At 39.4% G+C, this 27,828-nt stretch overlaps 1 protein-coding gene across 8 annotated transcripts in view; it reads left to right on the plus strand.

Moving 5' to 3' along the window:
- WDFY3 (WD repeat and FYVE domain containing 3) overlaps positions 1-27,828 on the plus strand; it is a 167,971-nt gene that overhangs the window by 97,997 nt on the left and 42,146 nt on the right. For all 8 annotated transcript variants that reach the window (XM_027692688.1, XM_027692680.1, XM_027692683.1 and 5 more), the window contains 16 exons: positions 1,679-1,893; positions 3,506-3,618; positions 4,687-4,918; positions 6,950-7,050; positions 8,041-8,259; positions 11,825-12,006; positions 13,526-13,757; positions 15,017-15,177; positions 16,257-16,368; positions 16,806-16,996; positions 18,061-18,213; positions 20,553-20,626; positions 20,729-20,890; positions 22,189-22,283; positions 24,302-24,422; positions 25,441-25,658. In XM_027692688.1, coding sequence (XP_027548489.1) covers positions 1,679-1,893; positions 3,506-3,618; positions 4,687-4,918; positions 6,950-7,050; positions 8,041-8,259; positions 11,825-12,006; positions 13,526-13,757; positions 15,017-15,177; positions 16,257-16,368; positions 16,806-16,996; positions 18,061-18,213; positions 20,553-20,626; positions 20,729-20,890; positions 22,189-22,283; positions 24,302-24,422; positions 25,441-25,658 — 2,581 coding nt within the window. The remainder of the gene's footprint in view (positions 1-1,678; positions 1,894-3,505; positions 3,619-4,686; positions 4,919-6,949; positions 7,051-8,040; positions 8,260-11,824; positions 12,007-13,525; positions 13,758-15,016; positions 15,178-16,256; positions 16,369-16,805; positions 16,997-18,060; positions 18,214-20,552; positions 20,627-20,728; positions 20,891-22,188; positions 22,284-24,301; positions 24,423-25,440; positions 25,659-27,828) is intronic.

The raw sequence follows: 27,828 nt of genomic DNA on the forward strand, positions 1-27,828 counted from the left end.
TGGTGGAAGGCCTCACTAAGCCACTTTCCATCATTTATCAGCAGTCCTGGCTATTTGGGGAGGTTCCAGTTGACTGGAAATTAGTGAAATGTAATGCCCATCTACAAGACTGGCTGGAAAGAGGATCCGGGGAACCACAGGTCGGTCAGTCTGACCTCAGTGCTGGGGAAGGTTGTGGAGCAGATCATCGTGTGTGCCAAGACACAACATACACTGAACAGTCATGGAATCAAGCCCAGCTAACCTGGTCTCTCCTATGACAAGGCGACCCACTTAGTTGATGAGGGAAAGGCAGTGGGTATTGTTTATGTGGACTCAGCTTTTGACATAGTTTCCCACAGCATTCTCCTGAAGAAACTGGCTGCTCATGGCTTGGATGAGTGTATTCTTTGCTGGGTTAAAAACTGGCTGGATGGTGAATGGAGTTACATCCAATTGTGTGCTGGTCACCAGTGGTGTTCCCAGGGCTCAGGACTTGGGCCAGTTCTGTTTAGTATCTTTATCGATGATCTGTGTAAGGGGATCAACCCTTGGTCAGTTTGTGGGTGAGACCAAGTTGGGTGGGAGTGTTGATCTGCTGAAGGGTGGGAAGGCTTTGCAGAGGGATCTTGGACAGGCTGGATCAATGGGCTGAGGCTAAAGGTTTGAGGTTCAACGAGGCCAAATGCCCGGTCCTGCCCTTGGGTCACAACAGCCCCATGCGGTGCTACAGGCTGGGGAGAGAGTCGCTGGAAGAGTGTCTGGTGGAAAAGAACCTGGGGATGCTGGTTGACAGCAGCTGAACATGAGCCATCAGTGTGCCCAGGTGTCCAAGAAGGCCAATGGCATCCTAGCCTTGGATCAGGAATAGTGTGGCCAGCGGGACTAGGGGATCATCCCCCTGTACTTGCCATTGGTGAGGCCACACCCCAAATTCTCTGTTCGGTTTGGACCCCTCACTACCAGAAGGACAGGACGGTCCTGGAGCGTGTCCAGAGAAGGGCAACAAAGCTGGGGAAGGGTCTGGGGCAAAAGTCTTATGAGGAGAGGCTGAGGGAGCTGTTGTTGTTTAGCCTGAGAAAAGGAGGCTCAGGGGAGACTTCATCACTCTCTACAACTACTTGAAAGGAGGTTGTAGCCAGGTGGGGGTCGGTCTCAACAAGTCAGACAGATGAGTAAATGGCCACAAATTGTGCCAGGGGAGGTTTCGGTTGGATATTAGGAAGAACGTGTTCTTGACAACCAAAAGGGTTGTCAAGCATTGGAACAGGCTGCCCAGGTATTTAAAAGGTATTTAAAAGACGTGTAGATGTGGCATTTGGGAACATGGTTTAGTGGTGGACATGGCAGTGTTGGTCTTTTCCAACCTAAATGATTGTATGTTTCTATATTAAGTTACTAGGTCACAAAAATATAAGTCCTTAGTTCTCTTTTCTGCTGAGAAGTAGCGATGAATTGTTTTTCTTGACAATAGTTGTGATAATCCCTCATAAAACTTACTACCCTTTTTTGTAAAGAGTGTTTCTTCACATGGACACGCACACACCCCCCCCAAAACACACACGTGCATGCACATATAGGTCATTTTGTGTAGTTATTGCTAATGATAGTTTTCCTTTTCATTATTATGCATAAGGCCTTTATTTCATTTTCCTTTTCAGTTTGCCCTTCTCAAGTTTTGTGCTGTTCTTGTTTTCAGCATGCGCTGGATCTCCAGCTGGCAGTGGCAAACATCCTGCAATCTCTGGTGCACACGGAGAGAAACCAGCAAGTCATGTGTGAAGCCGGGCTCCATGCACGACTTCTACAGAGATGCAGCGCTGCTCTGGCAGATGAGGACCACTCACTGCATCCACCACTTCAAAGGATGTTTGAAAGGCTGGCCTCCCAGGCTCTGCAGCCGATGGTGTTGAGGTCAGAAAGATAGCCTGGAAGTTCAGGTGGACTGAGCCCCCTGCCCGCACTGTCACTGGCTCACTGTAAATGGCTCGGAGTGTAGAGAACCTAAGTGACCTGATGTGGTAGTTGATAGCATAAGATCCCATTTTATTTCTCATCAAATAGACTGTCTCGCTTCTGTTAATCAGCATGTAACCCTGGAGACATTGGTATTTGGAGAGCAAGGAGAAGTATGGAGCGGGGAGATCTGGTGTTTTTCACGGAGATTGTACTGAAGTTAAATGATTGTTTTCTTCCTGCAAATCTTGAGAGGCTGTCAAAAATGCCATCCCTGGCTATGTCCTCTGGAAGAGGAAATATGAGGATGGATTTCTTGCTTTTCTGTGCGATGCTAAATACCTCAGATTAGAAAAACTTCATGACAACACTTTTATTTAGAACTTTATTTCTGTGAAGGAAACGCAGGAATGTGATACAAAAGGTATCTGGGGATGCATAGCTTTAGAAGGTTTATCTTTCTGCATAAAAGCAGGCTTGAAAAGTTTATGAGCATATTATGAATCATTTGTTAAATGGTCACACAGCTGTATGATAGTTTGGATTGCTTGTTAGATTCTGGGGAGACCTTCTTGAGGCCTTTCAACATGAAAAGAAGGCTTAAAAGAATGACAAGGAGAGACTTCGTACCAGAGCCCATAGTGACAGGACCAGGGCTGAGGGCTGGATTTAGACTGAACATAAGAAAGACATTTTTTACAGTGTGGTTGGTGAGAAAAAGCTTGTCCAGAGAAGCTATGAGTGCCCCTATCATTGGAATTGTTTAAGGTCAGGTTGGAAGGAGCTTTGAGCAAATCAATATAAGTAAAAGCTGTCCCAGCCCACAGCAGAGTGCTTAGACTAGATGACCTTTAAAGGTCCCTTCCAACCCAAACCATCCTGTGATTCTGTGATCTCAGCTGTAATAAGGAACTTAATTGTATTATCTCCTGTGGATTGCAGGCTGGCTGACCTGCAGCCAGGACAGCTGCTCGGTTCACCTCAGTGGCATGTAGCTGTGTCAGAAGTGGTTCTGCAAGTGGACTTGCTGCTTGTCACATCACAGGACTTAGGCTTCTCTAAGCATAGATACCAATAGCCTAGGTAGCTGTATATATAGATAATATTGTTATCTATAGATGCAGATGTTGATAGCTGTGAAATCATTCCCCCAACCAAACAGGACACAGGGATAAAACAAAGCTTAGGTCACTTACTTCAGCCTGTGGTCTGCCTCTCCAGAGGAGTTCAGCTTGCTGAATGTGCATCATTGAGTATCCTGATTTTCTCCTATGGGGTACAGCAGCCTCCTGCCAAGCCTTTGTAATGAAGAGAAGGAAATTAGAAACTTTATCAAAATTGTTTGATTAGTTAAAATATTGTCAGCTTTTTAGACCATGTGTTCAAACGTTAAATAGTTTCAAATGGATCAAATATGTTTCTTTTAATTATGCATTGGTTTATTTTCTTACTTGAAAATTATGTTTATTGCAAGTAATTACTGTTTTTTAAAAAAAAAAGAGGTTAGATTTGGTACCACTATGGGCAAATAGACAAAATGATTTGCAAATTTTTTTATTCTCTTTCTTAGGGAATTTTTACGCTTGGGAAATCCTTTGAATTGCGGAGCCTGGGACAAAAAGCTGTTGAAGCAGTACCGAGTGCACAAACCCAGCTCACTGAGTTTTGAACCGGAAATGAGAAGTAGGTGCTGAAGTGCTAAAAATTTGTGTAAAGAATGCTTCTCCTATATCCCTCAATTGCATACTTATGTAAAATCTGTAGATAACCATCCATAAAAACCTAAGTTCGCCCAAGCTTCCTATGAATGTGAAATCATCAGAACAGTTTGACTGGAAAAGTTCTAAAAGCAGAATGTAGTGCTTGTATTTAATGTGTATCCAGCAAGGTGATTATCATTTCTTATTTTAAGAACAGTACTGTTAAATATGGTAGTAGTTTGTTTTTAAGTCTAGAGTAGATCCTACATTTGTAGTTATTTAACATTATTTTTTTCTCAGATCCTTTCATGTGCACATCATGTTCTGAGACCCACATTAAATCTGTGTAATGTCATCTCTCATGGGTTCAGTAAGGTGTCAGATAAAATATCTGCACTCTCTCCTATTGTTATCCATGAGGTGTAGAGCTTGGGAATAGCTGTTCATGTAGTATAGGAGAGTCTCGGTAAATTATAATACAAAGAAGTTATTGAAAAGTTTCCAAAGCATGTGATACTTATTTCTATGTGTCAGCTGGGTCATTGTATGGCTCATGGTAACACATAGTTAAAAATACCTTAGTAGAAATGTTTTAATTACTTGAAAAGGAACTAGGACGTATCCTAGGTGGTGTTGATTAAGCATTAAATAATGACATAAATAAATTAATTACCTGAATTTGTGTTGTATCATTTTAGAAGAGGAGAGAAGAAGAGATTCACCTTGTCCCTCGGCTAGAGCTTTAGTTAGTTAGCTACATTAGGGACCTTTTGCGGATGTTGGGAAATGGGATGGCCTCTTGGCTCGGCGTTTTGGCTTTACCACAAGCTTTCCATATTACATTGCACAAGATGCTCATCTTTTTGCCTGAGTTGAGCATTTTTATAATGGAAGCAATAGTTCCCAACTCATCACCTTCTGAGAGGCTGAACTAGTTGATGGTGTTTGACAATTCAGCTCTTGCATCAGAAGCACTACTTGAAAAGTCCGAATGCAGTCTGAAAAGGCCTCCCTTTTGCAATGCTGTGTTGTTTCTTGGCTTCTACTGTAGATAGCATGGTTACCTCAATGGAAGGTCTGGGTTCTGACAGCGTCTTCGGCGTGCACGAAGACAGCCACTACCGGATAAGCAAGAGCCTGCTCAAGCCAGCAGAAGGGAGCACAGTACCCCTGACGAGAGTGAAGTGTTTGGTCTCCATGACAACCCCACATGATATCAGGCTTCACGGATCATCGGTCACGCCAGCATTCATCGAGTTTGACACGTCTCTTGAAGGGTTCGGGTAAGGTCCTGCGGTGCTCTCAAATAACATGGGAGAACACTGCAATGTTGCGTTACTTCCTTTGTTTTCAAATTGTAATTTTTAATAGACTGTTTGCAAGCAAGGAACAAACGAATTCTTTAAAGAAGAGAAAGGAATACCTCAAGTCACATAAATTCATTCTCATTCATTAATGCCTTGAGAGCAAATGCTTGCCATGTGTGAAAGTAGAAGTAGGTATGTATTTAAACATTGATAGGGCCCTCTCAGTTCTGGGTTTCACATTCCTTTTAAAACAAAGGAATGCATACATACCCTTGAAGGGTTGCTGGGATTTACGTATGACATTTGGATGGCCCAGTTGTTCTGAGACCCACCTAAAATTGCGGAAGAACTTGGAAATGTGGAAGTGGACATATCAGAAATACAAGTGAAGCAGACAAGGCAGCTATGATGAGTTCAAATAACTGAAAAAAGTAGTATTAACTGGAGACAGAGCCCAAATATCATGCTTAACTCATTTTTTTCTTTTAACACCCAGTATCACTTAATGTTTTTCTCTCTCTAATTAAACACTTGCTGAATGAAGCACTTTATGAGGATCATGTAATATGATTTAACTTGACTGTTCAGAAGATTAAAACATTACACCATTCTTAGCGTCTGTTTAAGGAAAACATTTTGTCTTTTTGGTTACAAAAATGGAATAGAAAACTCTGGATATTTAGGAGCTCTGCTACTCTGCATTCTCTTCTCATCTTTGCAAAGCAAGAATGCAACACCGATTTTACATCTAGCCTTCATATCCAATATAGTCAGGGACAGACCTTTTTTTTTTTTTTATAACAAATGGTACTCTAAGCTCTATTCTACGTCCTTCATAAGAAAAGAGAAAATGCTTGGAACCTAAGAACAACTTGCAATAAGCTGACAAAATGAATTGTCACTGTCATTGCTTCCAGAGATTTGTAGGTGCTGGTAATGAGTCCAAAAGTAACTCACATAATGCAGCTATGACTTCTTGTAATTTCAGCAAGTCACCTAAGAAGGCTGCTGTAATCACTTAAAAAAAAAATCTAAAACTTTTTAGTTTGTTTTTAAGTGCCAAGAAGTTTCATGCAATCCACAGTTAGCAGACCCTTGCAAGTTACCTGCTTAGAGAGAACTTGCTTGTAGTACCACTGACTATGGGGAATTCACCCAGAGAACAACATTTTCAAGAGAGACGAAGAAGTATATAATGACAACTGTAATCCAAAAGAAGATAGTAGTGACCAGAATCTGGATTGTTGTTGCTTTGGAGATGAGCGGTCAAGTTAACTCTTTATGGAGAGAACAAAATAACTCTTAGCACTGTCAGGCAACTCAGCTACAGTATACTTAAACAGGTGTAAATGCCAACAGAGTGATGACTCTCAACAAGTGGAAGAGCCATCATCTTTCCTCCATTAGGACTATCTATACACATTGGAACTGAACTCCTGTGGGCATTCACTCCATTTCAGATAGGTTGATCACTGAAACTGAGCTCTTTCAGTACCTAAGGAAGGGACTCCTTATATTGGTTTCTGTTTTGTCCACAGCATCAGTGGCTGTTGTAAGGACCAAACATAGCTAATTTGGTGAAATATGTTGCTCTGAGAGCATACATCAAATAAGAACACCATAGTATGCAATTGCCAGATCCTTTGAATATTTAGCTGACCTCTTAGAGAGTCCAGAACAACTCAAAGGCTGTAGTGAGTTATGGTTGCCCACGGAGGAGCATCTTACGCAATGGAACCACATGGGCATCAGTCTCTATGCCTTTGCACCAATAACATACACTGCCAGAGCTCTTCGTGCAGGAGATAATTTAGCCTCACAAGGAGGCTCTGCTGCTCACAAGGAGCAATCTTGAGAATTCATTTCTATTTTTCATTAATACATAAAGTCACGAAGAGTGATTGTGTGCTTGTAATATATTTTCCTAGGCTATATTTTGTTTATATTGAACTCCACTTATATTGACTTGCATAAACTCTGATGTGTTGCTGGTCTTCTGTTTAACAGCTGCCTGTTCTTGCCAAGTTTGGCTCCCCACAATGCACCTACAAATAATGCTGTTACAACAGGACTTGTTGACGGTGCGGTTGTTAGTGGAATTGGAACTGGTAAGTAGTCAAGTATGACTGTCAACAGTGTTTTGTATCTGATGTTTAGTTCTCTTATGTCTTTGTTACCCATGAAGTTGGTGTTGGACACTGTGCACTCATAATCTTCTGTGTGTGTGGTTTTGCCCCCAGGGCAATGAAAAGCAGTATAAAATACAAACCTGTGATTGCTTTAAAACACAAGGCTCTCAGCTGGTGAAATTGTAATCAGGCAAAGCATATGAATAATGAACCTAGGTGCATTAAGAAAAAGTTGAGGTGGTAGTGTGAAGAGCATAGGAAACATGGAATTAATTATGATGCCGTACTTGTGACTTTGTTCTGCTGAATTCTTGACGCATTGATTACAGGCATAATTGCACACATCATCACAAAAATCTCATCAAAATTGTTTGCTTTTACATGTTGTTATAGGCTGTTCACCCTACAGGAACGTGGTGTGCTGTGGGATTATTTGAACATGGTCACTTAGTTAAAAAAGGTGTTAAGTCTAAAAACTAAGTTGAAGGTTTACTGCAGTAAGACAGAATTAGTGGGAACACCCTAGGAGAGATGAAAGAGTCAGATGTTTGTGGTGGAGAGATACTCCTCAAGAGAGACTTCTTCGGCAAGTCACACCTGTGGAAGAAGCACCTCATCATGATATTAGCCATTTCTGAATGCCTGATCCTTTTCCACTTTTTTAGTCTAGGGAACTGAAACTGGGTTGCTCTGAACAAACACAGCTTCAGAGTTGATTTATTTTTTTTTTTTAGAATAGGAAGGAATAGTGGGCAGTTCTTGCTTTACTTTGTTTTGAAAGAAACCCCTCTGATCTAGCTTTATGTGGCTTTTCCTGCAAACTTGAGTCAGAAATGTAAGGAACACTGAAGTCCAGGAAGGAAAAGTTTGAGAAGGCACAGCTGGTGTCAGATATGGAAAAAGAAACAAGTAGATATCCTAAGTACTACCTACTGCAACTGTGCAATGGGCTTTCTTTTTTGGTTTTAGGTGAGAGATTTTTCCCACCACCATCTGGTTTAAGCTACTCAACTTGGTTTTGTATTGAACATTTTAGTACCCCTCCTAATAACCATCCTGTGAGACTTCTGACTGTAGTGCGTCGTGCAAACTCCTCGGAGCAGCATTACGTATGCCTTGCCATTGTCCTCTCAGCAAAGGACCGGTCACTGATTGTTTCAACTAAAGAAGAATTGCTTCAAAATTATGGTAAGAGTTGTGTCATGTCATCAGCTAATGCTGACAGTATTATGGGGATGCTATAGCAAGTTTATTTTAAACCTGGTATCGAGAAGACTCGTGTCTGATGCAACTTTCGTTGCAGCTTCACCAGTTCCTAGTGGGTTTTGACCATGGAAAAATGCAAAGTTGGATCATTCATGTAGAAATTAGGGAGCTTTTATGATTTCCAAATAAGATGTCTGTATATAAAGAAAAAAATTTGCCAAAGTACTATATGTTCATTACATTATGGTTTTGAAAGGTTTTTGCCTTTTAATTATCTTGTGGTGTTCATTTTAGACATCATGTCTTGAGGTGCAAATTTTAACTGTCTTTGCTTTGAAGAAGTTTGGAAATAGTAAACTAATGGGTTGTGGAGGTTTTTTCTGGGTAGTCCCCACCACTGGAGGGTCGTTTGAAGGCAATCAGTCGTTCATTGCATGTTTTAATGCTGTGATCAGTTTTCAGAAACAGTTTGTAGCTTCATTCAGTATCTGTGACCAAAGGTGGAATTACAAGAGATGTAGTGAAGGTCTAGGTGAAGCTGATGATGTGAGTAAATCTGCTAGAGAGCAGATGCAGTCAGGGGCTTCAGGATTAGCCATCTCCTGTCTCCTGCCTTGTCCTCCATCAGAGCCTCCAAAAGTGGTCAGTTTTGACAGGCCAGTTTACATGCTGGACCTATGGAGGGAGCTGAGAGGAGTAGGGCAGCCTTCTGCACGTGTTTCAGGCTTAGCTCTTCACCAGACCAACACACTGGGTTACAAGTGGTTATCAAAATTCTGCTCCTGCTTCTGTTCTTTCCTTTTGAGTAGCAGGCACTAATAAAGAATTTATACAACTGTTGTTATTAAAAAAAAAACAACAAAATAACACAAATAGCTAAGCGGACTGTTACCAAGAAAATAAGGAATATTTTGTAAGAGGACATTCACATCATTAATGGCAGCAGTCTCCCTCAGTAGAAGTCAGATTCAAAATCTGAAACTTGGGAGCTGAAAACCCATAGTATGAAGGAGGAATTAAACCTATTAAATTACAAAGGTGTACTGGCAGCTTTTTCTTTCTCAGAAGACTGAATTCTTAGAAAATGAAACAAGTTTATCTTCATATTAACTGCTTTAACCTGCAGTGGAGCTATAGATCATACGGTTTAATTTGTAAGCCCTTACTATATAACTCCTTGAAAGAGATTGGATTTGAAGAGGCTTTGTCAGAAAAGATCTGAAGGTCTCCAACTAAGAGACTGATTTTTAATTGGACCAGGATACTTTGCTTTACTTGAGTGCTACCCTGTTGTGGCTAAATCATAATTGGTGGTTTTGTCATCTAGTGCTGAGCAGGTGAGTACCTGAGGAACTGAGATGACAGACCCGCCAACACAGGGACTGGAAGTGCTGACAGTCTGTTGTAAGAATAGATGAGGTGGTTTAAGGACTGGGTGAGCAAGAATTATTCTCAAAGATGTTTTGCTGAGAAAAGAACTTGAGATTATTTTTGTATCTGAAAGTTAGTTCCAAGTACTCTGCTTTTATCATTTTCCTTGTGCTATTTCTAAAGAAATGAGTGTTCTCTCTGTTCAGGCAGCTGTTGTGGTTAAGAGGATTAATGGTTCCTTTTCCTTCAGTATGAAAGAATGAAGAGAGATCTGAAAAGTTCCTGTTTTCTGTCAAACCATTCCCTGGGCTTCTTTAATTTTTTATTTTATTTTCAATCTTTTTTTGTTGGGGGAGCTTTCAAATAGAGTGTAGGTCATTCTGTTTTGTGATGGAGAGTTAATGCACCTGCAAACTGATCTTGCCCTCTGGCATGAAGTCAAAGGATGCCTTTTGGAGAAATTAAAAAACTCCGTGCTGAGGACTAAAAAGTATTTCAACATTTAGGAGAGGAGAATTGGGCACCCATTAGTGAAAAAAAACCTGGGAAATGCTTGAAGAGTGTGAATGGGTGAATTGGGGTTGGGCAGTCAGCAGCCCCTGTGGAGGCTGGGAATGTGTTCCTGTGTCCGTGTGTCTGGAAGGCTGGCATCTGTCTGCGACTCCTCTCACTGTTGGTGTGATGGTGTCCACCGGAGCTGTGGGTGCCATTTGCCTCATCCCACAGCAGCTGGTGCTTGCCCTGACTCAGTGGCCTCTACAACCAAGGCTCCTGGAGGTGGGAAGGCAAGGACAACTTTCTGTGATTACAGGACTGAAGTGGAACAAATAAGGCATCGTGAGGTCTTCGTTTTGACTTGGGCAGAAACATCTCAGTCCTGAGCTACCCCTTCAGTAGCAGTGCTTCAGAAAATTAATTTTCCTTAGAACTGCAAAAAGGGAACAAGAAAAGCCACCGTGCTTAGGCTTGAGTTACAAGTTCCCTTGGTTTGGGCTTCATGCGTCTTGCCAGCCAGACATCCTATTTGTGGCTTTTATTAAGGAAAAACATCTCAGGCTTTCAACCTCTTCTTTAACTTCACTTATACTTTGTGATTTAGCATGATTTTGATGCAGATGCTTTGAAAGGCAATCTTTTCACTTGTATTTTCCTTTATGTGTGACCTAATGGTTCAAGCAAGATAGTGGTAAGTTCATATTGAGTTTCTGGCCAGGTGCAGGGGATCAAGAGGAGGCTTCTGTGGGAAAAGGGCCAGTGCTGCCCCATGGCACATGTGGCTGGGTTTGACCAGGTCCACAGAATATTCCCTGCAGGACACAGCTGAGTGCAGCAACCAGGCTGGTGGTGCCTCTGGGGAAAAAAGAGTGAAACGCTTCATGGTGCAAGGAATAAGGGGAAAAAATGTGAGAGAAAGCACCCTGAGGACATGAAGGAGAGAGCAGAAGGAGGGGAGAGGGTGTTACAGGCACTGGCGCAGAGATTCCCAGTGGCCCTTGAAAGGACCACACTGGAGCACGTAGTTGGACCTGTGGAGAAGACCATGGTGGAGCAGGGAAAACTAGGAGGAGAATGTCTGGAAGTATGGGTATCATTCTCTCCATAGTGTGAGAAAAGTGAAAAAATGCCCTGTGGGTTTGGAGAGACATCTTTTTATTTCTTTGTGACTACTGCAGTAAAAACTTGTTTAGAAAAACAACAGAAGATCTTTCTGTGACTTGCATGGTGGCATGAGAAAGTTAGTAAATACTTCAGGAAACTAGTAATTCCAGCTAAAGTTTCAAAGGGAGGGGAGAAGGTCAAAAGTCTAAAATCTGAACGTATCCTGAGAATTTTCTTAGAGAAGGCAAAGGAAGTGGAGATCTGTTGCTGATAATACCAAAACTGTCATGGTTTGTTTATGTGCAAGTATTTCAGGATGGTCAGCCTGGGACTATTTGGTCTGAATACTTTCCCAAAAAATCTGATTTCATTCTTTCCGTTCTTGTATTTAAAAGTCTAAAGTAATAATTGTTAATTGTATGGCTTTATTCTTATATTGCTGTGTTTTTTGTTAATTACATGCTTTCAAAAAAGTTGGCTTTAATGTACTGCTGTAGTTAATATTGCATAATTTCTGATTATATATTTGTCTGTTTTAAGCTGTTACTGGTGCCCACTAACTGATACTTTCCTTTAGTTGATGACTTCAGTGAGGAATCATCATTTTATGAAATTCTTCCATGTTGTGCCCGTTTCCGCTGCGGTGACCTCATCGTGGAAGGCCAGTGGCATCACCTAGTTCTGGTCATGAGTAAAGGCATGCTGAAGAACAGCACAGCTGCTCTCTACCTCGATGGACAGCTTGTTAACACTGTTAAGGTAATATAAATCTTTCAAACCTCATTTTTACTGCTTGGAGTGATTTTTCTCTCTGTGCATAGTATATGCACAAAAAAACCCACAAAAAACCAAGAACAAAACAGACCAACACCATCACCTCTCCCCTTCTGCCAAAAAAAAAACAAACCAGAAAAAAACCAACCAAAAAAACCCCCACAGCCTAAAAACCCAAACAAACTGACCAACAAAACAACAAACAAACAAAAACACAAAATGAAGAGCCTTGGGGAAAAAAGGGGTCTTTGCTCACCACACACCTCAGAGCCAGCCCTAGTCCTCTTAAGAGGAGCAGATAAAAAGTGAGCATGTTGCACAGAATGTGAGGCAAGTGTGGCACACCTATGGTGCTAACTATTTAGAAGGATCGTAAAAAGCAGAAGATGACTTATCCCAGGACCATGTAGCAGATCTAAGATTGAATAATAGGAAGATTACACAGCTTTGCCAATCTGATCTTTGCCAATAGAACAATCTATTTAGGGTTGTTCCTTTCCCAGCCCCATTCCCACCCCAGAAGTAGCATCCCCCTGTCAGTGATAGCCACTGAGATGTCTGGTGTTGTTATTCATTGATTGTAGATGAAACACCACAGTTAGTTGTAAAGGTCAGTATCTTCTTGTTACGTGGAAGAAACTTGGAGGCCAAAAGCAGAGAGCAGGGAAGATTGCTGTGGGCTGTCCACTGAACACAGAGTATTCCCAACTCGTAAGAGATAATCAAACATCATTTGGCAAGTGTAGGCTTTAAGGGAGAAAGCAGGACCTGGTGTGGGGTGTAAATTAGCTAATGTTACTGTACATAAGTACAATCATATGTTATCTTTCAAAGTTTACCTTCCAGTTTTCCTTTTACAGAAGGAGGACTATAGTAACTTGTTATGCTAATAGCTGTGATACATGAGTGTGTATCTGGCCATCTGTCTTGTCATACATGACTACATTCAATAGCTGGTGACAGAATTTTTACAATGCAGACAGAAAAAGCCTGTGAGATTATTATTGTCATTATATATAGACCAGGATCTTACTCATTTATTTGCTTTATTGTTTGAAAAAATCTTGCCAAATTTAGTTCATCATGTTTGCACTTTAGCTCAAAACAGTATAATTACCAAAGGTATGTTTTCACTGGGTGAAAAAAGAGAAAGAACACAACTTTTGAGGTTGTCTTACTGTTTTTGCAAAAAACAATGATGATCATAGACCACCATGTTTTTAGAATCAAGGTACAGCCTCTTTAAGCACAAAATCTGCGTATTTTCATCCTGTGTTTTCATACACAGCTTCATCTTTTGAAAGCCCCTTAACTTCTGGTCTTTGCATTTACTTTCAGTTTATTGTTTTTCACTGCCTATTTCAACACAGTCTCAGAAGACCATATGTTACATAGCAGCTGTTTGATACATCCCCTGGTGCGCAAAAACGCTTTCCCAAATTTCTGATCTTGTCGCGGTACCCGTGCTCTCTCAGTAACTTCCCCATGTTTCTCTCCTTTACAGCTTCACTACATTCATAGCAGTCCCAGTGGCTCTGGTTCTGCCAATCCACCTGTGGTCAGCACTGTCTATGCCTACATTGGCACCCCGCCCGCACAGCGCCAGCTCTCGTCCTTAGTGTGGCGTTTGGGCCCTACGCATTTCCTGGAGGAGGTTTTGCCTGCCCCAGGAATCAGCACCATTTATGAGCTGGGACCAAATTATGTCGGAAGCTTCCAAGCAGTATATGTACCATGTAAGTACAGTTCACGTGGCAGCTGGTAGCTTGGCCTGGGTGTAGTGGAATCTTTTGTGTGCAGAAGAGGTGAGAGAGTATGCAGTGGCAGAGAGGAAAAGCTGTGGCTGTTCATAGGAAGAAGATTAGTAGCTGCTATTGAAGGCAATGATAGAAATCCAAATTACTGTTTTAACATGCTTCTGGTAGTTCTTGTACTGAGATATGATAGATAGAAGTGCTTGTATTCCTCACTTCGGTTTTAAACTAGTTGGAAATGCTTAAAGCTGTCATTATTCGTACTGTATATTATATATATCTGTAGGAAGTGAAATTAGAAAGGCATTTTAACCTGTCAGCTTCTGGTGATAACACTCATTTGCAAATCTGCAATCTATTCTGTACTTCAAACACAGCTGTCTTGAAATGTCATTTGTAAGGCCCAAATGGGTCAACTGAGAAAAAATGTTAAAAAGGGAGAGATTGTGGTGCAGCAAATAGTTTTTAAGTATTTAAACCTTTAAATATTCGTAGCTGGCAAATATGGGCGATTTTAAGTGTTCTTCTCTGAAATTGAGGGAAGTGCAACACAAAAAGATTTAAATAACCTTGTTAGAAATGTGTGTCCATAGCCCTGTTTTTGAATATGCGAACGCCCAAGTGAACCATTCTCACCCAAGTGAGATTTGAGACTTGGTTCTGTTTCAACAAATTATGTAGACACCCAGCTTCTCTCTTTCTGTGTTAGGTGAGGATCCTTCATGCTTTTCTAATTCCGTTCATGTGGTTCACCAGAGTTGCACCTTTTGACCTGACCGGAGCTGCAGAAATGAATTTCTGTGTTGAGCCTTTAAGTGCTGAGTTTTGCATGCTTCCTCTGAGGCTGTGGACAGCTGTCAATCACAGTGCTTGCAGTGCCTCACAAGAAGCATCCACTTTCAGAGCAGTGGATAGAAAATATTAAAGATACGGTTATGTATTCTCCTTGAATCTTGCATCTTTTGTACCATCCTAAGGCGGTTTTTCTAGTAAACCATTGTAGAAAGTCTTTTCACAGGCAAAGATGCAGATCTACCCAATACTTCTCTGGTTTTTGATTACTTTGTTTTCCTTCAGATGGGAAGTGAACAGCCCTTAGGCTGGACAATATTACATCTCAGCTATTTGTCAAATCTTTCCTCTATACTTATTCTGCAATATAAATTTCTTAAGATTTTACTTTTGAAACTGGAAAGGAAAACAGTGGTGTTACTGAAATGAACTTTTATTTTGTCTTTAAGGCAAAGATTCAAAGTCTGAAGGAATCAATCCATCTCCAATATCTTTGGTACCAGAAGAAAAGGTGTCTTTTGGTCTCTATGCACTGTCAGTTTCTTCATTTACAGTGGCAAAAATAAGAAAAGTTTACAACAAGTTGGACAGTAAAGCTATTGCGAAACAGGTATGTTGGGAAATTAGTTGGTTAATGTGTGTGACTTGTTCCTTTCTTTTAACTTCTTTGAAGACAATTTAGTCAATGCAACCAGGAACAATAATGTACTTATCAGAAAAGTTGTCCATGATGACTGTTGTGTTTGTGGGGGGAGAAGAGGGGGAGAAAGAGGAAGACTGTAACCCTAGATTTCATTCATATTCTTGAAATTACTCCTAAATTTTATACACATTCTTGGATTTACTGTTAGCCATGTATCTTAGCACCTTTTGGGGGTATTTTGGCTTTTTGATGTAGATGATAGCTGTACTCCTATAGAAACACAGTTAAGATTATATTGTTGAACAATATTTCTACTGTTGCAGATAACAGAACTGATAGCTTACTCCTCTAGCTGTGATTCACATCTGGGAACCAGAATATTAGTTTACTTTTTCTTCAAAGTACATTAAAAATGAATGAATTTTTTGTTCAAAAGACCATCTATGAGGAAAGGCTGAGAGACTTGGCCTGGCTCAGCTGAAGAAGAGGCTCGGGAAGACCTTATTGGCAGCCTTTCAGTACCTGTGGGAGGCTTACAAGAACATTGGAGAAAGACTTTTTACAAGGTTCTATAGTGGTAGGACAAAGGGCAGTGGTTTTAAACTGGAAGAAGCTGGATTTAGATTAGGCATAAGGATGAAACTTTTGATGATGAGGGTGGTGAGGCACTGGAAGAAATTGCCTAGAGAAGCTGTGAATGCTCAGTTCCTGGAAGTGTTTGAGGTCAGGTTGGGTGGTGCTTTGAGCAACCTGATATAGCGAAAGATGTCCTTGCCTGCAGGAGGGGGATTGAACTAAAGTATTTTTAAATGTCCCTTTCAACCCAAACTCGTTCTATGGCCTGGTGGGATTGTTTTAGTAGTTAGACTCATCTTCCCTAACCTTTGAGACTGGAGATTTCTCTTAACTTTAGAGAGTATCTTAATGACTCTGTTTTGTTATATGTTACTCTTTATCACAGGAGGAAAATACAGAAGTTATGTCTAGGTTTTCATTAAAATAACATCTTCACTTCAGCCCCTGCTTTTTTTTCTTGTTTTCTTCAGCTGGCGATTTCTTCTCATGAAAATGCCACGCCTGTGAAGCTGCTCCATAACTCAGCAGGACATTTGAATGGACCAGCACGCTCCATTGGTGCAGCTTTGATAGGGTATTTGGGTGAGTTGAGTACTTGAGAATTATGTTCAAAAATGATTAATTACTATGCAATAAGAACTTAGATCTAGAAGATAAATCATGTAATTGATGAATGGTGCATTCATGTGGTATAATGGTGCATTGTTATGTTTATTGAACATTTTTATATTCCATGGACGTACTATTATCTTTTTTTGCTAACGTGGGATACTTGTTTCAGTTTGTATAATGTATCATTATGAAAATATATTTAATTACTTTACCTTAGGTCATAAACTATTTTCCAGTGCAATATATTTCCTTCACATCCTTTTCCGAGGTGTCATAGTTCTTCTAGTGACATTCATTTTGTAATTCAAGCAATGCTAAAATGCAAAATACTTTCATATTTTCACAATTATTTCCTGCAGAAATTAGATTTTATTTTGCTTTAATTTATTTTCTTTGCCTATGCTTAGGAGTAAGAACATTTGTCCCCAAGCCTGTTGCCACTACACTGCAGTACATTGGTGGAGCTGCTGCTATTTTGGGACTTGTAGCCATGGCATCAGATGTAGAGGGTTTGTATGCAGCTGTGAAGGCCTTGGTCTGTGTGGTAAAGAGCAATCCACTGGCCAGCAAAGAGATGGAAAGAATCAGAGGTTATCAGGTATGTAAGAAATGTCTTAAAACAGATCATGCTGATTGAATTTCACTGTCTGTCACAGCAGTTCCCATGGAAATTCCTTGTTGTGTTGTGGTAGCCCAAGTTTCTGTTCTTAAGTGTACTGAGCTCTTGGCTAATTTAGGATGGCTTTTAAAGGAGAGGGGGGAAAGTGTCTTTACCATGCTTTGGTGAAACTGAGCCTTCATTAACAGCACACAAGAGCACAACTGTGGTACTTAGATGGGGGTTTTTTTCCATGATTTTCGAATCCACCTCTGCAAGCCTGGGAGCTTCTGTCTCTGTGATCTACCAGCAAGAGAGGAGGATAGGGACACATGAAGAAAACCAAACAAGTGGACTCCTAGAATCATCATTCTGAGGAGACTGCACAGACTTTATAGTTGGTGATGCTGTTCGCTTTCAAGCTGAAGACTTATTACTTAGGATTACTTAGGATAGGGAAAGGGCAATCAGTCAGGCAGAAGGATTGGTTGACTGATTTGAAAAGATCTTCACATGAGCAATGAATTTTATGTTTCTAATGAAGACTGCTTTACTGAAACGGAAAGTTCTGTGGTTTGGGCAGCGCACTTACAAACCTTGTAGTGTTAATGCCTGGTATAGTTACATCAAAACATTTTATTCCAAGTAGCCTGTTGCAGACCTTGGCTTACATTGACCAAACAAACTGAGACAGTGTCCTCCTTGTACCATAAGTAGTCAGTGGATCATCACATATGACTTTACATTCCACTTGTATTGACATCACCAAATAGTGTGGTTTGAGAGAGATTCTTCAACTATGACTGACTGCCAGAGGGCAGAGAGGTGTGTGTGCACCTAATCCTCAGGGCCTAGATACTGTCTGCAGTGTAGAACAGATGGTTTATGAACTGGAAGGTGTCCTGCATATGCCCCTTTTGTAGCCAGCTCTAATGAAACTTTCAAGCCCTTTTATCAAGAGTATCTGACGTACGGATGCGGACATTCATCTGTACTCTTTGTGCTTAGACAACATTGCTGTGTGCTCATTGGCTGCTAATTTCTTTTCTGTTTACTTGTTCCAGTTGCTGGCAATGCTGTTAAAGAAGAAACGATCCCTTCTGAACAGTCACATCCTCCATCTGACCTTTTCCTTGGTGGGAACTGTTGATAGCGGGCATGAGACATCCATTATTCCAAATTCTGCTGCCTTCCAGGATCTGCTCTGTGATTTTGAAGTATGTAAAGCTGCACGGAGAAGCGGTGATGATGCTGGATAGTGATTGCCTTAAATATTGAACAACAGCAAACTAGGTTGTTATGCTGAGAACTTACTGTTTCTTACATAGTACAATAAAGCAGCTGAGCAACAAGATTATTGATGACTTTTCCTGCTGAAATGGCTTGAAGCACTGAATGGGTGCCACAGATGTTTCTGCTTTTTGTTGTTTTAGAGGATACAGTTTGTAGTTTTTGGTTCATCAACTTCTTTTAACCTTTGTGTTCTACTGCAGTACATGTATCAAGGTATGAAAGATGCACTGAAAATAACAGTAAGAGGTAAACTTTCAACATAAAACATGGTAATCATTTACTGCAGGAGTAGTAAGGGAGTTAAAATTCTTCTTGCACAACCTATGAAATATTTAAGTGTTGTTAAACTAAGGAAAGTAGCAAAGTTCAGAAGGAAATGCTAATGTGGTAGAGGCTGATAAACGATTTGTAGACCTTGTCCTTTAGCGTTTGCTTCTTTGGTATTATCTGTACCTAACACAGACTGAGTAAAAGAATTCTGACTCACATATACTAAAATAAATAAATAAAAATACTACTAACTCTACTAAGCTAGTTATAGATACTGACTTAATATCACAAGTCCATCTTGCACAAATGACTTTACAGACTTAACCCATTTCCTTTGTTTAGATGTCTATTTGAGAGTTTCAGAGCACTCCTGGAAACCTTATGGAAGGGTCTTGTCTATGAAAAAAATCTCCTGCTGCTTATTATAGCATTTATTTTAATAAAATCAACTGATCTTGTTAAGTTTGCTTTTTCTTGACCTTAAAGGTCGTCAGTGCACCCAACGCCCCCACTTGTCAAAATCAACAATATGCTGTAATTGTGGCACATAGAAAGAGGAAATGAGCCTCGGGTTTTTTAACTTTCATGGGGTCCTAAACCAGAGGAAATTTGTCATCCAACAAAGTTTCCTTTTTTTTTTTTAAATGTAATGTTAAAACTAGGAATAAGCTTGTGCTGTGTCTAAACATAGGTTTTTCAGTATCATGTAACTAGTTAATCTTTAACAAACCTTGTAAGTCACAAAAATGCTTCCTTTGTCCTCAGAAATTAAACATAGACTTAATAGAAGTTAGTTCATCTGCAAGAGATGATGTTTGTAGTAGAGATCTTAAGTTAGGTGAATGCTTAGCAGAGAAGAGTGTGAATCACAGCCCAACTGCTTCTACAGTGAGGCTGTAAATGAATTCTGCTGAAGAGTACTCTTCTCTCTTTTTTTTTCCCTTTTTGTTTTCTCTCCCCCATAAAAGAACCAGCTGAGAAATTTCATCAGTGGTGTACGGTCACTCAGAAGAAACTACAAAAGATCCAATTTGTTGTTGTTTAGTTTGTGCCTGTCTCTTTTTTCCCTGAAGACCAACTGAAGAATGAATACACTCAACAGATTAAAATAAATTTAAAAATGTGCAGGCAGTAGGTCTGTGAGTCACTAAGAAGAAACTTTTTTTGGCTTAGTTGGTTTTTTTGTTTGTGGGTTGGGTTTCTTTTAAATTATTTATTCTGCATTCAGAAATCAGTGACCCAAGCATTTCACTTAAATTGGATAAATTAGATGTTCTTACTCATGCAGAACTGGGAAATTAAAAGATTTGTTCTCATCATTTTAGATTATAAGATTAGAAGAAAAGCAAAAGCTAGAAACATTTTTATTTAAGCCAGTTTTATACACCAGAGTACAAGTATTAATTATGCTTTGTTCAATAGCAAGTCAGTTTTAAGATTGGCAGCTGTAACTGTGAGCTTTCTGGCTTTCATACCTTTTATTTCTTCTATTGATTGAAGAATTGATTTTTTTTTTGTTTGATTTGATTTGGTTGGTTGTTTTTTTTATAGAGAATCTAAATAATTTAACTGCAGAAAATGCTGGGCAAAAAAAAATCAAAATCAGGGAAGACCTTGAGTTTAATCTAGGCAGAAGATAGTAAGTTAATTTTACAAAGACAAAAATCTTCAGTTAAGCCAAATAAACTTAACACAGCATTTCACATCAGTCTTATAAACCCCGATAACTGCTTTGCACCATCTGTTTAAAGAGGTGTTCCAGATAATTGTGTAACTTTTTGTCTAGAACTCTTTAGACGTTTTCAGCATGATACACTGACAGAGAATATAATATGTTTGGAAGTGTGCATTGTTTTATGGACAGGTAAATAGTCGTGTACAGGAACAATTTTAATCTCTTCAAGCCTTTCATAACCTTTGGTACGTTAATGTCCTTTTTATTCTACAAGTCAATTTGTGTACTAAACACATCATTGTTTATTCTGTATTTCAGGTCTGGCTTCATGCACCGTATGAGCTTCATCTGTCATTATTTGAGCACTTCATTGAACTTCTCACTGAGTCAAGGTATGAGCCAATGCAAGCCTGGCAATGGGACTTACAGGATTAGGTAATATGTAGAGGATGCCCCAATTTTAAATTGCCACCTCCTTTCTTTCCTTCTTCCAGTGAAGCAGCAAAGAACGCGAAGTTAATGAGGGAATTCCAGCTCATCCCAAGACTGCTCCTGACCCTTCGAGACATGTCTCTGTCCCAGCCCACTATTGCTGCAATCAGTAATGTGCTGAGCTTTTTGCTTCAAGGCTTCCCTAGCAGCTATGACTTACTCAGGTAGCCCACACCTGTGATAGTTCTGTCTTTCTTGTCTTTATTATGTTGGTGTTCTCTGTCGAAAATACTTAATGGAATACATAACACGGAATGCTCATGTACTGATTTTGGTTTTTTGCTTCTCAAAGAACTAGACTGAACTAGACATAGCCAGTATGTTAAAGCCTTCATTTGCATATTATTTTCAGTTTGTATCTGATCAAGTATTACTGGATTATCAAACTGGCCTAATGTTCTACAGGTGAGAAGTTAAAGGTGCTGAATTGCAGCTCCCTTGTTCATGTGAAGCACTGAGCACTTCTCTTAAATACCATTATTGAATATTATGAATATTACTTGAGATGAGCTATAATGATACTTCAGGTTAAAGTGCAATTTTAATTACTATCCTCAGTGAAAGGTTTAGTTCCAGACTTTTTCTTAATCATCACGGTATAAAAAAATATTTAAGACTGTCAGATACATTACCATTAATTCAGACTGATGGAAATTACACCAATTATTGCAATTCATACATACAGGAGTATTTGAAATGCTTTAAAATTAGTTGAACTCCTTGATAACGTGATTTTTCTCATCTCCCATTTCATTATAAAGAAAATGGATAAAATATTGCAGGGCTTGGGAGTTTGTTTGTTTTAATTATACAGAAGAAAAAAATTATTCAAGAATATAACCATTGATTTTAAGCTTAAATGGTTACAGAACAAATTGTAGGATGCCTGTCTGAATTTTCCTTGTTTTCTTTCCTGGAAATAAAAAATAAAAAATATTGCAGAGTTACGCTGGCTAGGGATCATTTCAGGTTAGTTGCAGCAGAAAGAGGAATATATTGCACCTCCTTTCTTTGAGTACATCAACGTCTTGTCATGGAAAACCATGACCTTGTGTTACATAACGTCAAGCTATAGACATAAATGTTATTCCAGAGTTGAGTAATCACTGTAATAATTGTTCATCTGTAAAGGGTTGAGAATAATGGTTTTGTTCTCCTCTCTTTAACTTGAGGTGTTTGTTTTACTAGGACTTGGTGACATCTCTGTTTCCTTTCTTGAATCTTAGCATTTTCTGGGTCCCTTACCTGCAGACTTGTCTGCGAAGATTCCATTAATTACTACAAGTTAATTTGTGTTTTATCTAGTTACTTTGATTTTCCTCAACCTTCAGATGTGAGAAAGCTGACATTTCTGGATATCACCCTGTCACTAGTGTCACAGTTTTATATTTAAGGTGAATTATTGATAGATGAGAGTGCATCTGTCATATCAATGATTGATGTTTTTTCTATATACATCAAGGTTTGGACAGTTCATCTCTTCCACTTTACCTACGTTTGCAGTCTGTGAGAAGTTTGTGGTCATGGAAATAAACAATGAAGAAAAGCTTGACAGTGGTAAGTGTTGACATCGCTTAGAAGCAGTAGAATAAAAATACCTTGTGGTCTCTTCTGTGCTTGAACACATGAAACGTAGAAATAGTGCCATTAGCAATGTCATAATTTTGTTATAACCTGGCTGCCAGTTAGTACTGGTACTTTGGTTTTCAGTATTGAGTGCAAAGCAGAGCAAAACCTGTTTAGCTTTCTTTTGTTTCCTTCATATAACATTGTATGGTTTTGTTCTTTTTCCTTCACTTGCTCCTTCAAATCAGCTGTGCATCTCTGCTTCTTTGTGAGGAAAGGGAAAAAACAGGCAACTCTTTACTAGGTGCATCTTCCCTCCAGGTGTGGAAGAAGTGAAAGAATTAACTAAACCTAGTTATTTTTCTTAGGCAAAAAAAAAAAGTTACTGTCCTTCAATAATTTTTATATTGAATTGTTTTGAGACCGTTTCTACCCTTGTTTTCCTTAAGATAAAAGGCTTATGCAGTTACATTTTCCATCAGTCTCCTTGAACAGAAATGTTTTAGTCCCACAGTGGATGTCACCCAAATAATTAGAAGGAGTACCTAAAGATCCTATGTTTCTGCATCTCTTGGGAATATACTGGTGAACAGGGACAAGTGAGAGAGAAGTGTTACTGCTTTAAAGTTAGTTTTATTGGTCTGGTTTCCTGAAGAACAAGGTTTAGGCAGTCTGCACTCTCTAGAGAGGGACTTTCCACTAGGGCATGTAGTGATGGGACAAGGGGGAATGGCTTTAAACTGAAAGTAGGTTTAGATTAGATATGAAGAACAAATTCTTTACTGTCAGATGGTGAGGCACTGGAACAGGTTGCCCAAAGAAGTTGTGGATGCCCCATCCTTGGAAGTGTTCAAGACCAGGTTGGATGGGGCTTTGAGCAACCTGCTCTACTGAAAGGTGTCCCTGCCTATAGCAGAGGAGTTTGAAACTAGATGATTTTTAAAGCTCCCTTCCAACCCAAACCATTCTGTGGTCCAGTGGGATTCATTACTGTTCTGCTGTGCCTCACCTCTTCTTTCTCAATACTTTTACTTTTTGTGGTCTCAAAGATGATTAAATTTGAGCTTTTTAGTAAAAAAGAGGGTGTGGGTATTGGAAAGAGATTCAGATTGATGTTCTCACTACAGGCCAGCCGTGATTTTTTTTCCCAGGCTAACCACAGCGTGAGCTGTTTTTTTGCCTGTCTAGGGGACTGAAGAACCTTGGGGAGAAATTCAGGATGTGGCAGGAATAGAGAGAGAAGCTTTTGAGGCAGAGGACGAGAAATTTTTAGGCTAGTGACGTTCACCAGTTCTGCTGTATTTCTGTCATAGAAGATGCTTTGTGTTTGCATCTTGCGCACAAAACCTTGGCTCAGAAAGTATCCATTTATCTGTTTTTATTTTTGCTCATGTTGCCTCAAGTTGTGATTTTATTGATTTTAAATAATGTAAAAGCATGGCCCTCCTCTGATAGTATAAGGTACAGGAAGAGGGATTTGCAAAATAACTGTAAAGCTAGTCCTGAGCTGCATGGATTGGCTTGGCTGCAGTGTGTTTTTCAACTGATGATGAGCTTGGGGATATGTTAAAACAAAAGGCAACTAATTTTGTCTCCATTTCATAGATTTGGAGGGATTTGGGAAGTATCAGGATTCCCACCCCTCACCCCCACCCACCTAGCTTTCAAAATGCTAAATGTGCATTTAGTTACCATGTTACGCAGTTTTGAGAGAAAGGAAGGGAATGTGAAGGGGTGGTATTTGATTGTTTTTCTATCTTTGCCTGCCAGGAGTGACCACTTCAGTTTAGATTATTGTCTGAAGAGCTGAGATTACCTTTTACCTGTTCTTCAGACTGCCCAAACCGTGTGTGACAGTGGTAGCGGGGCACCAAACATTTCTCAGTGGTGTATGTGCACTTAGTACACCTTCCTTTGTTTATGGATGGAATTTATAAATAGTCTTTAAAATGCCCAAGTTCCAAAAACCTAATTTTGTTTTTATTTTTTGGGGGTTTTTTAATATTTAGGAACAGAGGATGATTTTGGAGGACTTGTTTCAGCTAATCTTATTTTGCTACGGAACAGACTTTTAGATATCCTTCTGAAGCTTCTATATACATCTAAAGAAAAGACAACTGTTAATTTGCAGTAAGTACAAAAACACCCTTGAGGTAGAGAAAGGTTATAATTTTTTATTTCAAGGGAGAGAATTACACAGCCCCCATTTGATTCACTGAATTACCTTTAAGTATGCTAGTAGAGATGGAATACATGATTCATGGTGCTGTTTTCTCATAACTTCATATGTGGTTATAGAGAAAATAAAATCTGTCAAAGAGAAAACTTGTGTTTTTAGAGAAGTGGGGTAATCAACTTCTCATTTGGTTGAGATCAAATGGCTCCAGCAGGGGTTATTGTTAGGATCATTGACCGTAGAATGCCCCTTAGTTACTTAAAACTGCATGTGAGGGAAGAATAATACTGTGGTTTAATGAGGCCATAGAGTCATATGGCAAGATGGAGAAGAGACATTGAATCACTCTCATGTTAAACCATGACAAAATACAGCTTTCAACCCAGTAGCCTGTCTGGAGTCTGTTAATGGCATTTTGTGAATGTATGGCATCTGTAGATTATGTAGTGATTGACTGAGCATTGATGGACACACAACCCAAACCTGTTTAAGCTTTTCAGGAATAGTGCTTCAAAAAAAGGGAAAAAAACCCACGTATTTTCAAATGTTCCCAAGCAACTCTTTCCATAATAAAACCAAACAAACAACATTCCTTCACTTTTTTTAATACCAGTTTATTAAGAAGACTTGTGAACACTTCCTGTATGGCTTAACAAAAAGTTTCCAGTTCAGAATTCCGTATTTGTTATCACAGCAACAGCTGGAGAAATATCATGCAGTGGAATAGTCCCAGGAGCTGTAATTATTTTTTCCTTTCTTCTAAATAAATACAACTTACCTGTTCCATGTAACAAGATTCAATGAGTGACATTCGTGTTTGTAGCAAACTTACCTAAGAATTCAGTTAACTCTTTGATAGATCTGAATTTGCTCTTGAAGTTTGCCCTGCACTGGAGGACGTTGTTTTTTGCTGTCTAGTAGGAAACTAAATGCTGTAAAATGTGACTTTTTTTTTTAACTCTCTTTACTTAGGGCTTGTGAAGAACTGGTCAAGACACTGGGTTTTGATTGGATTATGATGTTTATGGAAGAACATCTGCATTCCACTACAGTCACAGCAGCCATGCGAATTCTTGTGGTCCTGTTGAGTAATCAGTCCATCCTTATCAAGTTTAAGGAGGGTCTCAGTGGTGGAGGCTGGCTCGATCAGACGGATTCTGTCCTGACCAACAAGATTGGTACTGTGCTAGGTATGCATCTCAGCTCCTCGGGATTTAGGGATTACTGGGAGCACCTTTACCCTATGTGTTGTGGGAGGGGGGTTATTGTATGGATGCTGTCTGGGAGGTGCATCCTTTCTGTTACTGTCTGTGCTGCAATCAGATGCTTCTGCTCCTCATTTTTCTTACAACTAAGAGTTAAGATTTCCTAGGCAAAAGGGAGCGGTTTTACCAAACTGCCCTCCAGATGACATTGCACAGATGTCATTGTAGTTCATTTGCACAAAGCCTGTGTAGCCGATTGTTTTTTTCTGTTACCATCATGATAAGGTTAAATATGTCCCATGGGCAGGCACATCTAAGCTATATGAAAAGGTAATATAGCATAGTACCTTATGTACACAGCTAACAGAGATTCAGTAAAATTTACTTGTTTACTTTTATTAGTTAGAGCATCGTGTGGTGTTATACCTGAACTGCTTTGTCTAGTGAGTTCTGTGCCAATCAGATTTACCAGTTTGGACTTTCATCTTGGGAATTTCTGTGTTCATGGTATCATCTCAAAGTTTCTTTCCCTCTCCCTCTCCTATGTTCGTCCATGTGCAAACGTGCTCTCTGTCTTATTAAAGCCGTTTTTTGCAGGTTCTTAAAGCCTCACTTATCAGAGTTATCAGACCTCTCAGTTACCCCACATGACCTAGAATTCAGTGTATAACACTTCAGTCTACAGGACCCATTTTGAGCATCTCTCAGCTGTCTGAAATGCATCTCCAAATGTCTGAAGTAATGGATGTCAGTTCTTTGTAGACAGGTGTAGCAGCAATTTCCCGTGGACCTGGGGTTTTTTTCAGTCCGAATAAGATGGAATGTTTTAGATGAATGTCCGTTCAGGCCCTGGTGCAAACCCAGTGATTGACGTTAAATGAGAGTCTTTCAGGAGCTTGAGTAGCCTTTAGACCAGGGCACTTGTATCACAGTACATTCAACTTAAAGCTGTTCCTAAAATAACTGTACAAGGAGCCACCTCTGTGTGTTGCAGCAGTGTATGATCTGTTTCTGCGCCAAAGGCTTTCTTGAATTGGTTTATTATAAGGAAATAATTGTGAAGTGTTGATGAAAGTGATCTTACTTCAGGAAGAGGGCTCTTCCTGAAGTGAAAGTATAAAAATATTTAAAAAATAATTTTTTCTGCTTTATCTCTTTGATAGGTTTCAAAGTATGCCATCTTGTTATTTTTTTGCATAAATAAAACTCTCTGTTAAGTTTGTATGTTTACAGTTTCCCATAATATATCCCTTGGGATATTCAGCTAGGAGCATAGGATGGTTCTTTGCATTAATAATGATTTGCATTAATAATTAGGAAGATTAAGGAAAACAACGTTTCTGAAGCCGTATAACACATGCAAATATTTATTATTATCATAAAAAGCACCTGTTGTTTGACTAATTTTGATTAATGTTCTGTATTTTGTTTAAGAAACAATTTTTGCACAAGCATTTCCCTTGCATGGTTGTGCCTTAAAAACTTGAAAACCACTGGTATTTTAGGCAATAAACTGTTGTTTATTCAGTGTCTGTTTTAAGCGTCCAATAACATAAACACTTTCCTCAGTCACAAAATCTCTCTAAATAAGATTTTGATATACAATCACATTTGAAGAGCATTTGTAGAGTTTTCCTATTTTTCTTATTATAGTATCACTTTGTTGAATCCAAGCTAGACTGTGTCCAAACAGATATTTTTAAACTTGTGTCTCATCAACTGATAGTAACAGATTATCTAATTTTTGTACTCTGTGGTTTTTAATAAATTGTAACATATTGGCTCCAGAATTTCTCATGAGATGAAATACGAGCCATTTTTGTTGAAAGTTACTGATGGAATTCCCTCAAATTTGTAGCACAGATTTCACTGATCTGATTCCTGATAGATGTTTTCTGTTTAAAAAGTCAATTTCTGGTGGAAAGTGTGTCTGTATTTGAGTCTCAGAAAAACCACCTGACCTCTGGCAATGTCAGAAGAATGGCTCACTCTGCTGATGTGGAAACTGAACTGTCTTCCTGCCTTCTTCTTTACTTGAAAATAAGAGCTTCTGCCATCCTGATGTTTTGGTGGGTTTTTTTTCATTAAAGAGGAAATTCAAATACCTAGGTAGAAGTAGGGTCACAAAAGGTGGCTCTGACAGCACTTAAATTAA

This window comes from Neopelma chrysocephalum, unplaced genomic scaffold (assembly GCF_003984885.1).
Source record: "Neopelma chrysocephalum unplaced genomic scaffold, ASM398488v2 Primary Assembly neopelma1_88, whole genome shotgun sequence".
NCBI lineage: Eukaryota > Metazoa > Chordata > Aves > Passeriformes > Pipridae > Neopelma > Neopelma chrysocephalum.